Source organism: Pogonomyrmex barbatus, unplaced genomic scaffold (genome assembly GCF_055798465.1).
Source record: "Pogonomyrmex barbatus isolate J1 unplaced genomic scaffold, ASM5579846v1 scaffold14, whole genome shotgun sequence".
Lineage (NCBI taxonomy): Eukaryota > Metazoa > Arthropoda > Insecta > Hymenoptera > Formicidae > Pogonomyrmex > Pogonomyrmex barbatus.
In genome coordinates, this window is record NW_028297110.1 from 5,205,536 (window position 1) to 5,220,002 (window position 14,467).

General features: G+C 35.2%; 1 protein-coding gene across 1 annotated transcript; it reads left to right on the forward strand.

The window, feature by feature from the left end:
* Nucleotides 1–85: 85 nt before the first annotated feature.
* Nucleotides 86–2,483, forward strand: LOC148937400 (cytochrome P450 6a2-like). Its single transcript, XM_089073201.1, has one exon. The coding sequence runs from the start codon at nt 192–194 to the stop codon at nt 1,695–1,697; it is 1,506 nt and encodes a 501-aa protein (XP_088929327.1). The 5' UTR covers nt 86–191; the 3' UTR covers nt 1,698–2,483.
* Nucleotides 2,484–14,467: the final 11,984 nt, after the last annotated feature.

Here is a 14,467-nt window from a genome sequence, read left to right on the forward strand (position 1 = left end):
TAATAATATCAAGCGTTTATCTACACTTCAGCACTACTCCGTTTTATTATGTTGATTGGCGTGATAGTCGTCATGTTCCTCATTGGTCACTGCTAACAGCTGCCTTACTTTTGAGAGCAGTGAAGTTTGCAATTCTAGCAGTTCTACAATAGTGCTGCAGACTGACAGTACGTCCTCCTCAAGAAATAGAAATGGACGTAATGGTCATACTCTTGAGCCTTGTAGCTCTAGTGATTCTTTATTTCTATCTGACGAGAAACTTCAAATATTGGCAGAAACGTGGCGTACCATGCGCGAGTGGCGCTGTGCCTGGCTTGGGTCACATGTGGGACGTCGTACGTATGAAGATAACTTTTTCAGAATTTAGTAATAAGATTTATAACGACAATCGGAATCACAGTATGGTGGGCTTTTATAACTTCATGACACCATCCTTGTTCGTTCTTGAGCCGGAGTTAGTGAAGACTGTGCTGCAGACGAATTTTACGAATTTCCATGAGAATGGCCTCAAGATCAATCCCGATTTGGACCCGCTCCTGGCGAACAATCCTTTCTTCAACTACGGTGAAAAATGGACGATCGGGAGGAAGCGTCTGACCTACGCGTTCTCCAGCATGCGGCTGAAAATTCTGCTGGAAAGTGTCAAACAGGTGTGCGACAAATTCGAGAACTATGTGAATAAGAAACTGGATAAAATCGGAAGAGCGGAGTTGGAATTAAAGGAATTGTTCGCCAGATTTACCTCGCAAGTGGTAGCCGGCGCTGGATTCGGCGTAGACGGAATGTCCTTCGACGACGAGAAAGAGAAAGAATCTTTCTACACAATGGGCAAGTCATTTCTCGAGGGATCCACCTTGAACAATCTTATCTTCACTTTTGTGTTGTTTATACCGTCGTTGGGTAAAATGTTGAGGATGAGACTAGTACCGAAGAAGATCGATCATTTCTTTAGAACACTGGTCGTAGACATAATGGAACAAAGGAGAAGGGAGACAACACACAGAAATGACTTCCTTCAGCTAATGGTCGATCTGGAAAAGACGGAAGGTGATAAGTTTGATTCGACCGTCCTCGCATCTCACGCAATGTCGTTCTTCGTCGATGGCAATGAAACGTCCAACACTACTTTGAGCTTTATTGGCTACAATTTGGCTACCAATCCTAAAGTGCAAGAAAAATTACGCGAGGAAGTGATATCTGTGCTTAATAAGTATGATGGCGTTATTACCTATGAAGCCTTGAGGGAGATGACGTATATGGATCAAGTGATAAGCGAATCACAAAGAATCACACCTGCACTGGGATTTTTGAGCAAGATATGTACAGAGGACATCGAGATAAAAGGATCTGATGGAGTCGTTTGTCGCGTAGAACGTGGAACGCCAGTTCTGATACCCGCCCAAGCGCTGGCGAAAGATCCTCGATACTGGGAAAATCCCGAAGAGTTCGATCCCGACAGATTCGGTCCGGACAGAAAGAACAGTATTGAGAGATTCGCCTTTCTTCCATTCGGTGAGGGACCGCGTATCTGCGTGGGAATGAGAATGGCTCTACTGCAGATGAAAGCGTGTTTAGCTACATTCCTGAGAAAATATAGTCTAGAGCTTTCTCCGAAAACGCAGTTACCATTAAAATATAATTCGGCTTTATTAAACACTGTGGAAGGTGGTATTTGGGGCATTATTCGACCGTTGTAATCACGAGATTCTGTTTTAACTTTTTTTGAAGCTCTCTTTCTTTACGTTGTTTTTTTTTTATAATCATGTATATTCTTGTAATATTAATTTCTATGTAATTAATATTTTAATAATATTTTTCAAATAGTTTTTTGTGATTTTATGTAATTAAAGTTATATAAATAAAATAAATTTTAAAATTATGTGAATAAAAAGAATTTATTTTTGATTTTTTTTGTACTTTGATTTTTCTTGTAACTTTGTAAATTAAACCTAATTTTAATTGTAAATTGTAAATTGTTTTATTTATTTTACATTATATTTTACATTAAATGAAGTTGTATTGACAGAAATTTTTATTTAATGTACGTCTTGTTTTTTTTTCTATATAAGGTATTATTATGCAAAAAACTAATTTTGAACTAATTTTGAAAAATTAGTTTTGAAGCTACTATCATGTTGACGTTTATTGCGCACAATTTCGCGATGCAAGTTATCAATCGTATATGATAATATAATGATTGATAATATAACGATATTAAAGTGACAGTACAGAGATGGTACTGCATATTTAATAATCTTTTCGTGGAAAATTTTTTGTTGAAACTTGTAATGATAAATGCAATCTGCATTATATGCAATATATGCAATGTGACAATTACGCAAAGGACATGTAATTTGTATTTCAAATATTTTATGATCTATGTATACATTATACCTCTTAATCGATTATTTTAAAGAAAAATAGTAATTGTTCTGGATATAAATCTGATTTCATTACAAAATAAATTCTAAAATATAATTAAATCATATATTTGTATTAATTTGTATTAATTATAATTATTAACAAGAATTATACGCTTGATTATAATTTTCCTGTTGTCAGATTTATTAATAAAAGGAAGGTAAGTAATATCTACTCAGAAATAATGAAATAAACATTTCATGTGTTACATACAAAGTTTATTTATCTTAAATTATGTACATGTATCGAAAAGTATTTTAATGTATATCTTTCGTATTTATGAAAATTAATATATTTATTCTAGCCGTACTAAAACTAAGTCCTTATTATATTATTTCATAGTAATGGACTGAATTAACATACGCATAATTAAATCCTATCGAATAAGGCACTGCAGGGTGAAACCAAAATATAATCGATTTCCAAGACGATAATAATTGTTAGATAGCTTGCAAGTTAAAGTTAACTTAATAATCCGGAATTTAATTCTTTTGCCGGAAAGATATAAAACTTTAATGAACGCATCGTGTATCATGTGTCACTTTAAATGTATATTACTTTTATCAAGCGATCGATTTGTATTTCGCCGATTAAAGTCTACATTCGTTAATCTTAATTCGATGATAAAAAGAAAAAGAAAAGAAGAGAAAGAGGAAGAGAGAGAGCGAATTATGCTTGCTTTTGGTGCCAATTTAACAGTAACAAAACAGTTTCTACGACAAATTCTTTAAGAACAAAAATTGGGAACACGGGCATTAATAGCAGGCAACTTCTCGGTGTGGATTTTCAGAGGTAACAACGGTAACTTAACAACAATGCAATTTTGCATAACAATAATCAAGGATATAACAAGATTTAATAACAATAACGATTATATTGTGCGTCATGGTGGCTGGCCAAGGTGTTTCTTGTGATTTAATACTTGTCATAGAATTTGGTTTCAGAAAATTAATTGGAATTGATCATCTTGTGAACAGAATTTATAAATTAAATATTTTCATGTGGAATATATCAAATTGTCGTTTGTTTTTTTTTTGGTAATCTATAATTTAAAATATATTTTATATATTATTTTTGAAAAAATAAGTTTGAATTGTTTTACAAAATTTAAATTTTAGCTCAAGTTTACATTTATTTTTGGAACCTATTATTTACCGTGCTTGCGAGAATCGTATTTACAACATCGAGCAAGTTGTACAAATAAATTTCATATGCCAGAAAGGAAATATAAGCGTAAATTATTAATTGCCCAATTGGAATTTATTTGATTGATCGCCCTGCCGTCGCATTGTCAACAATAATAAAGCAATCTGGAAATGTAATGTTTTTGTAATAAAATCTAAATAGCAAATATTAATAAAGATAATAATATTAAGGATCGAACAAACAGGTAGGGTAAACAAAAGATGGCATGAATAACGATGGAAATGGTGGAAGTAACGATTACAATAACATGATTGGGAGACAAACTAATAACTTCAACTGATCAAATTCAACATGTTTCAACTTATCTGAATTTTTATTAATAACGATAACGGCGAAATAATATAACATCGGAATTGGGAATGTATGAATTAGGAAGTAATGCAATTTTTAATGTAGATTTAGAAATCATTTGTGGTTTTTAAAAGAAATCTGTAAAATTAAATATGACGATGATGTTATGGCGATGATGTTATAACAATGAAATAATATTATGGTGATAAAATAAATATATTACAATAATAAAAAATTCTTTTTTCTGTTATTAAAATATCTTGATATTATTAAAAATTTAATATTATTAAAAATTTAAATTTCTATTTCTATTGCGATTTTAATTTAAAAAAAATTTAACTGACGTTTCTCTAGCTTTTGAAATTGTGTGATTTAAAAATATGAAGTGTTTCTATAAAATATATGTTCAAAGTAATGTCACAATAGAATTTATGTATAAAAATATTCATTCAAATTTATTACGGAAAATGAAAGGAGAAATGTTAAATGCTTTCAATGATGTAGATGAAATAGGTTTTCAAGGAATATAAGATGATTGATGATTTTTGTGGATGCGATGATTTGGTGTGATGACGATGATCTACAATACGAACAAAGTATCAACAGTACAATCAACAAAAGTTTAACAGCGTTAAACAAACACAACTTTTGGACAAAGTATAAACGTCCGAAATCTCGATAACGAGAAACATATGATAAAAAGCATTAAACATAATATAGAAATAATAGGGTTAAACAGTCATTAAAGGGAAATGGGATGTAATCTGGGATGTAACTTATTAACAGCAACAACCTGCCAAACAGAAATTCAACGTGAACAACAGGAATATTTTGGGACGTGTACTATGTCGGGTGACCAAAAGCGTAAAATTCGACACAAACGTAAACAACAGAAACAATAACATTCAGATAAGCAACATACGAGAAGCATTCAAAAGCAGCATAATACGTTTGTGCGTTGTGTCTGATGTAATTTTTTTCATCAATACAAAGCGTCTCCTTTTTTCTTTTTTTTACGAAATGTACCTTGAAATTCACCTTCATTCGAATTGTATTATTCTATAGTTTAAAGTTTCATTCTAATCGTTACTACAGGCAAAGTACAAATCATCCATATTGTAAATTTCTATTGAAAGATCGATATTGAGTTTCGAGTCTAATTCAATAATCGTTTACCTGAGCAATAGACGAACGATTTTGTCACTGTAAAAAATATGTGTATGTTTACCCTAGACCTTAAAATTATATAATTATGTTATATAGTTATATAATTATATAAAAGATATCCAATTCTGTAAAGGAAATTCTGTTAACATTAAACTAATGTTGCTAAATTTGTATCTTGAACATATACGTATTGATATAGCTATCTTTAAGACTGAAAGAATTTCTGCTTACTCTATTTGAATAGTGCTTATAAATACATCGTATCAATATATAGTTTGATTTAAACTAATGAATTAGATTTCTCACGAATATTAATACACTTGAATAATTTATGCCTACAAGATGAAGCTATCAACTGTAAATTGATAATATCTGGCTTGTAATATTCAAGAATATAAAACTTGATAGTGACTATATTAAGAAGAAACTTGTATAATAATTATTTATTTTATAGATGCAGAAATCTATAAATTCATGTAATTATTATTATATTACAATGTTAAAGCATTATTAATTTACAGTTGACAGACATTTCACAACACTAAATATAGCGTTCGCGATTCGTTCTTATCACTACTCATAGGGATATCATTCATTTGTATCTGATACATTTGTTGTGTACCAACAGCGAGATTAAAAATTAAAAATTAAACTTAAACAAAATACTTACGATAAGATTGTGTAATGATAAATTTCTATATACGTATTAAGTAATTTACGTTCTACATTCGAATATTTGTTGGCATAAAATATTGTTTGTTAGAATGGCCAGAAAACGAACGAATTTTACATTTTTTTTCCTCTGTCTTGAATAGCTAAAACTGCGTGATAATCTGCATTAAAATACGCAGATATTAAAAGGAATCTGTTTGTCTCGCAAAACGGCAATTGCGTTTTGTAATTTGTAATTTGCAATGACATAATCATGCAATGACATACAATGTAATTTCTGCAGACGATTTTGCGAAATAAACATTTCTTCATATCCTTTCAGTATCTCCGCATAGTTTTAAAGATAATTAAATCTCTTCTCACGTTTTTTCGCGACAATAACCCATAAATAGTTATTTCAATTTTAGATTCAACCACGTTGAATTACATTTGGAATATATCGGCTGTAGAACGTATTATCTCGCGTGGAATCTATCATGCTTTATATTTACATACTTATTTCTTTTCTTTTCGTTTTTTTTTTTTTGATTTTTATGTGCTCTTCTTTGTTATGGATAAAAAAATTAATGAAAAATAAAAGAAACAAAAAAAGATATTAAAATTAAAAACAAAATAAATAGCTGATCAATTCGTGAAATCATCGAAATGTAAATGACATGTGTAAATTAAACAAAAATTAAACAAAACAGTAATATGTGATAATGAAGCATGATATAAAATTCACAAAGCGCAATTGAATAAAAGTTTTAAATTACAATGTTTCAGATTTTTTTCGGAAAATTCTTGAACATTATATTTAAGTGTACAAAAATTACAAATTTTTATCGTAATCAGAAAGTTGTCAAGAGTATCAAATTGTTATATATAATCTGATTATCGGCGTAATAAATAATTTCTCTGATTTCATACAGTTTCATATATTTTTTATTGAGATCGATGAGTTATAAAGATAGATTTATAGATTCAATTATAAAAAATTTTTTGCTTTAATTTCCGGTATAATTCAAATTCTATTATAATTAAATTTGTATCTCTTGGAATACGTGAGCTTTGGGATAATGGGATGATAATGAGATATAAAATATGAAATAAAAGATATGAAATGAAATGATGAAACATATAGATTTTATGTTCTGAGATCTATGGCAGAGCGCTTTGTGCTTTGGTATTATTATTAATGACGATTTCACGTAGACAAAATAAAAAAAGTAACGAATTAAATTAATTAAAAAAAAATAAATAAATAAACTAATTCTACAACGAACTTTTTAAGTATCTAAATATAGATTTGAGTGCCCAAAATGCAGATGATGATTTCTATGACGATTTTTATGGTACCGAATATAGTTTTCGCTTTCAATTGATACGCATGTTTGATCAATATCGCTAACTTAAATATAATCTACGATAAAATAATTAGAACAAGGGATATTACTTTTTACTGATGGTCCCACGACGTCCGTGTCGATTGTCCGTGATTCGAATGGCTGGTGTCCCACGTTGTTCCGCTGTGATTTGATGCTCGCGATTTTCCACATGTGTCCAAGAGTTGTTTTCCGAGGGTAAGTCCTCCGATGAATTTTCCAGAAGCGATTTGTTCGCTCGTTCTTGATTTCTTGATCAGTTAATAAAGCTCCTCTTGCCTAACAGGAAAAGTAATAAGAGAAATCATTGTCGATTAGTTAGAATCTTACTGATCAACTTCTTGAGAATTCTTGCACAGTCGGAAAAGTCCGCGACTTTTTGTTCTGAGATTTGTATCGAGTCATCAAGTGCAGTGAGTTTTTTGATGAGAATTCTATTTCCTCGTATTGTCTTCATCTAAATTTGAAATCTTCGATTTGTGCTCGTAAGCAGAGTTTGTCAGTGCTCTTTGAGGATTTATTCCGAGTTGGCGCCATTCTTGTTTTCTGGCGTGTTTCATGATCGTTTTGTGGTTTTTGCTCGTTGGATATAATTTGAAATGAGAAGATTAACTTATACGCCGCTACAGAGCCGCGTGCAAAAGTTTTTTGTTTGTTGCTTTTGATGTTTGATGCGAGTTCATTCGTTGATAATTTCCGGCTATTTTCAGAGTGTCTTTGGATTGGACCAAAAAGGACTCCGCGTGTACTGTTTTGCGTAGCGTCATTCGCAAAGTAACGAACGTCACAAGTTAGCTCAACTACTAGATAAATCTAATTGACTTTTTTGGGGCTCGATGATAAACCGGGTCGATTAATGATTTTGATTATTGATTTCGGGATGACATCTGTTTTGCGTGTCAATCTTTACCGCCCACTTCCCACCTTTTGGATTTGGTCTGTGTTTGAAATTTGCGCGGTTTTCGCTGTTTTTGTAAGTGCCTGTTTCGTTGCGCTGCTATTTTGCTCTCTGCTAATCATTAATCGAGAAATTGTAGGTCGAGTGTTGACGGTGCGCTAAACTCGTCGATCCGAAATAACTTGCGAATTTCGATCGAGAGCCTTTGAGGGTTGTTCGCCGCCGGGTTGAACTCCGAGGGGGGGGGTTGAGAGTCATCCCGGCGCGCGACTCAGATTCCGTGCCGAGCCGAGTTTTCGAGCTCCGCACGATTTTTAATTTACGTCGTGATTTCCGTGATTTTTTGCGTTTGGCGCTTTTGATCTGCTCTGAAGCCTTAAATAGATTCGCATGCCGTCCGACATGCGGCGTCGATCGATTCGTCTCTCGTTTGAAAAAACCGTGAAATGATCAGAACTGGTCTGGAGAACTGTTTCACACAAAATTGCTGGACGTACAAATAATCGTCGAGAGGTCCGTCCGTGAACTTGGAATCACGTGAACCTGGTATCTCTTTGGCGATGTCGCAGCGCGTAATAAAGAACATCTGGGAAGTGCAACGGGAAACTGTGTTTTTTTTCCTCGCGGTGCGGTCCGCGAATTTCACCTGTAAATCGAGAATACATACGAAAAGGGCACGCGTCCTGCCCCGCGGCCGTTTGACATAACACTCTGCGAAATTATAGCCCTGAGAGGGGGTGCGAGACTTGCACTTGCGATGGCGTATAGACCGAAGGGGTTGCCGGGTTAGGGGTCGGAGGAACGATTCCGTCCGTGCCGTCTGAGCCTTTTCGAGGAGAGAGACGTTTCGTCCTTTCCAATCCAATTTCGAGCGAGGCTGAGGTGGTCCAGAATCGTCGCGAATTGCTCGCGCTGCGAAACAATGCGGAGTACGCTAATTATGTGCGCGTGCGTATGCATGTGTGTGCGTATGTATACATATGTATGTATATGATTTTTAGCTGCGTGATCCTGAAGTGCGTCGCGTGGTGCACGCGTGGCGTGACGTTTTCGGCTACTTTTTCCTGTGATTTCGGTGAATTTTCGATAACGTTACTATCATTAGTATTAGTATCGTTAATAATGAGGGTAAAAGAGTGACGTCGGCGTTGTTTTCTTTGTTCCTTTTTTGAAGTAATAATAATAGTGATAGTAAATATGTGACGTTTCTAGGTGTTGTTCTATTTGTTTGGACGATGTTCCGAGTGTTCGGTTGAAAGTGTTTCGATTTCGTTTGCTTGGGAAGCTTTTGCTCTTCGGTCCGGCGAGAACGACAGGTGCAGCCTCCGCCAGTTTGGGGGAGAGTTCTCAGTCTCCGAAAATTTCGAGGTCGACGATTGAGCCGTCCGGCCGAGTGGAGTAGATCTTCTTTCCAGACGGAAGGTAGTTTGGTCGAAAACGAAAACAATTGTTGCTTTGAATCGGAATCTTGATATCGGAAGGTTCGCTCGATACTTAGAACTCACGGAGCTTTGTGCACGCCTCGAGGATATCTCGTTCGAAGGCGCTTTCGAAGTGTGCAAGGTAAATCATTAATATCCTCAGGCTCGCCGGGTAGACACGTGAAAGCCTGTTTTCTCCTCTTGTGCGAAATGTATAAATGCGATAACGTCAACGAATGATGCGCGATGGTTGCGGATAAAATCCAACAGATCCCATAGATGCAATAAATATAATATAAGTAATTCTGCGAAAGAGTTAGCCTGGTTGTTTGGAGAATCGTGCGATCGTCGCTCTTGGTCCCCGACGACCGCCCCCGATCGCCGGGGCGCGCGATCGCGCCGGAAACATCCCTTAACCGTTTTGATCCTCCTTTCGGCACCTCGCTGGATGGCTGGTTTCCGCTGGCTGACGCTGGATCCCGGCTGCACCCGCTGATTTTGATCCTTCCATGCCGTCCCGTCGACTGGTTGATGCCGTGATTGATGCCCTGATTGCCCTTGATTGCTGCTGCCTCGTTTTCCCGGGCCGTCCGAGTGGTGAGACCTGGAAGGGTGTGAGCGTTAGCTACGAAAAAAAAAAAAAAAAAAAAAAAACACACAAGGGCCGGTTGTTCACGCTTTCGTGTGTTGAAATTCTAATCTAATCGATTTCTACCAAATGCTCTTTTTAGTAACGCTATAACAAGATAATCCCTTTTGAGATACTACATGATAGGGTTCGAGAGGTGTGCGTGCGGTCGTCTTCAAGCGTCGTTCTTTCAATTGCCGATAGCGCTTACGTTCTTCACTGTTTGCGTTGTGTCGTTTGTCAGAATTCGCGAACATCCTGTACTGCCTCTTGCTTTCCAACTACTTTTCACGGCCAAAGAATTTTGATTAACTTCAATTAGTACTATTTTCGTGACCAGATGACAATGGCATTATCGATGGATGATGATATTTTTGCCTAGCATCCGTTGATAAAAGTTCCTTTTTATTCCAAGTAGGTAGTTTGCCTTTTTAGAAGATACTTCGCCAAGATGCTTAACTTCACGGATTTATATCGTGTTCGTGAAATTTATCTTGTGCCGAAAAAAAAGGTATCAATGTAGAAAATTTATAATTGCAGCTGTGATATGTGGAAAAGTTTATTTTTAGCTTGAAATTTTGAATCAAATTACGAATCAATATTTGACAGATGTCTGACACTTTTGATAATCCCGTTTTCAATTTTGTATCCTAATGCAATATTCTATTTAAGCTTGATTTCTTCGTGGACAACTATTATTATTAATAAATTAGTTTTGTATCTTGATTTACAATGCGCTAAATTTGCTTTTCATTTTTGCTTAATTATCACTAGTAAATGTAATGATGATGAAGTCACCCGTCTCAGAAAAAGAGTAATTTTCTTAACATGTTTTGTCTTTTTATTTTATATTTGCCTCTTTATAATTTTAGACAAAATTTTGCGACATTAGAAATTTGAGATAACTGGACAACTTTTCCGGGTTTTGCATTCGTCAAATTGAATTATTCATCAATTGAATCGAATTGAATTGCTGCGTTTCTCGTGCTTTTGCGTTTACAAATAAGCTTTGAAAGTCCATTTGCCATTTGTGTATACTTTATTTCAAAGTAATTTACTTGTTTGTCTAATAAAGACAATTAAAGGACAATATTGTATAAACACATTTATTCTTGAGTCTTAAACGCATAGTATAGCATTCATTCCGATTTTTATGACTATAACTGAATGTTTTTTTTTGTTTCCAACTAAGTTTTATAGCATACTGAGTTTTTATCGCAGCGAATGTCAAAGATCTTTTGATTATTGTTTCGTTTGAATTGCAAAAATTATTCTGATTTCTTCCAACAGAACTTATATAGATAGCCAAGAAATGGATGAATTTAACATTTATCCGCGATGTTGTCGGGTTCGGAAATGTCCCTGAGAATCGAATCCATCGACGAATCCATCGACAAAGTATGTCCGTTCTTTTTAGCTACACTTCTTTACTCTTCTCACATTGGGAACAGCGATTATCGCGGAAAAACTTTGGCTCGATATCTCTCTGTAATGATTTGGAAGATCTCGGAAAATATCTTGCAATGAACATAGCCACGAATAAGTCAATAGATTGCGCCGATGAATCAAATATTGAGATAATTTTGAGGAATGGTCTTGGAAAATTCTATAAGTGCCAGGTATTTCAGGTATTTCTTTCTTCTTCTATTTTTTTTTTTTTTAACGGTACAAGATACTGCAAAGCACAAGTTTATTTTCTCATGATCGTAACGCGTATTTTGCAACGAATCTTTCGGACGTTCGTGCCATGCTCCAAGTCTTCATGTTTGTGGCACTTATACCGCTTGCCACGATCACACAAATGGTATGGTAATGCGCACTACTATGCGAGCAGCTGGTAGTATCCTGTGGTGTCTTGAATAAAACGCGTATGGTTTCGCTAGCGATCCGCCGACAATATGTCAATTATACTCGCGCGTTCCTTCGGTGGTAGGAACGGAGAGGTAGAGGTGAGAAACAGGGGAAGGACAACGAGCGTGGAAAGCGTAGCTTTGAGAGGAACAGAGCGAGCGAGAGTCAAAGCCTCGGTGGTTTACCCTATGTACAACCGGAACAACCGGCCCCGGAAAGACCGGAGAGCACAAAAAGAGGGCGAAGCGTGAGTCGTGGAAGAGAAGCGTGGCCGCAAGAGAGAAGACAAAGAAGTCGTGCTGTTGTCGTGCCGCCGATGCAAGATGCTGGACCGTGGGACTTGTTGGACATTTATGAGTTTAGTTAGCTCCCTTAGAGAGCTCTCTCTCCTCTCTGGGAACGCGCGTAAATCACGAGTAAGAAACGCGAAGGGGGCACGGGAGCGCGAAGTGACGGATACCTTTGTATTACGGAATACAGAAGGGGTCGGGATCTGTACGTGAATTATACATATTCGAGGGAACTTTAAAGCGAGGGAATTTTCCTTTTTTTTCTTTTTTGGCGTGGCTCGTTAGATTCTCGAGAAGGCCGCGCGACAATGCCGAAGCCGTGGCTTCTTTGTTACCCGCGAGTTCGGCCTGCTTCGCGTTTTGATGTCCGGAATCTTTTCTTCCGCTAACGATCGCGTGGTGTTTTTTGGTGTTTCGTTTTGGATGTTTTGGCGCTCGTTTTCAGAGTGATCGTTAGAGTGCTCTTGAACGGGTTTCGACGACTGATCTTTATCGGTCTGTTACGCTAACTCGCGGGAAAATCATCTTGAGCATCGTCTTGAGTTATAGCTCGACGTGTTGTACAACTGCGATTTCATGATCGATTTCACGGATTATTCGGGTTCGCGTGAAAGCTGATGATGAAGCAATAACCGAGTATTCGTGAACCGAGTATTTTGTCTGAGAAATAAAGTCTTCTTGGTAGATCATGATTTCTGTACTTCTGACACTTTTTTCTCACAATTCGTTGTCGAGATTTTGCAATATTGCAATTGAGGAAGTTTCAACCGGGGTGATCAGTGATTACTTTTGTGAGATTATTATTTTATCGATATTGGTTGCGGTATATTAGCTAAATCATTCGTTTACATATCTTCTTTAAAAATAAATAAATTCATTCGGTTGCTTTATGAATTTTGAAAAAATATTTTAAAGATCCAAAGATATTTTGTACTCGTCTGGAATAATCAGAATTATTTTTGAATCGTTTAATAGGCCATAATAGAGAGTCAGAAATTCTGATTTTGATTGAAACAATTTTTGAAAAAAAACAGAAATTTCCTTTCTTTTTGTAGCAATAATAAAGAGCAACACGAAATCATTTCTAATTGTTTCTATTGATGTAGCTATTGCTATAATTTTTTGATATTTTGAAAAATTTTCTTACAAATAAGTTCTTTTGAGTTTAAGTAAAGAATGTTCTTTATAAATGTTCTTTATTTTTATATTTTCTTTATATCTTCTTTCTTGGAGGATTTCTTCGTATTCTTCGAATAGATCAACTTAATTCCAACGTACTACCGCATAAGATTAGAAAATTCGAAAGGAATTATTCTTCTTAAAACATGGTTATCGATGTATAAAAGTGAATAAGGTTTCTTCTATTTTTTTGTGGAAATAATTATGGGATATTTTTAATAAGTATTGGCAATCAAGTTACAAAAGCCAGGAGAGTCGTTTGCGGGCCAGAATATAATTTCTATTATTATTTCATTTATTGATTTGCCATCATTCTACTGCAAGTCCACGTTTCAAATATGTTATTTCATTGCGCGATCTTGATTTTGTATTCAGCGGAGCAACGCAAATTAGTACGGTGTCAATGTGAACTTGGTAGGAAACAGTACGTACAAAAATTGTCATGCTGATTCAACGATATTAACTAAATTTGAATAATTTATTTAACAGCAGGCTCTATTAAAATGTTTTAATTCTATTTGAAGAACCCAATTTTGTGTGCGCGTGTTTTCCCATAATACAACCAATTTCAGAAAAGTATCGTAACACGGAAATTCAGAGAGTAACATATACATATATTACTCCCACGTGGCAGCCGGGCGTTTTATTGTTTATTAAAATGTGGTGAATTTGCAAGATCAAATCAGTAATTTTTCTATCATTGTATGTCTAGACAAATCTACATTTTTGTCATATATTCTCAATTATTGTAGTAAGTAAATTCGATTAGCTGAGTTAGTTAAATCTGAGGCTTGAATAGATCACTCAAAGGATTGTGATATTATGTATCGTAGGTGATTGATATTCTTTTTACATTTTTATAAATTTTTATGGAATTAAACTTGAAAGATCAGTTCTCGCGTATCAATGTGTTCGGTGATCGAATCAATGCAGTGTTTATGCGGATTACGTATGCGTTGATACGATCGACATGCTTTCTGCTTCCGGCGTAAATATATGGTGAACAAAGAACCGATCCCCCTTCGTACACAACACTGATCGAATATGCAAACAGGTGAAACAACCAACCGATTTGATGA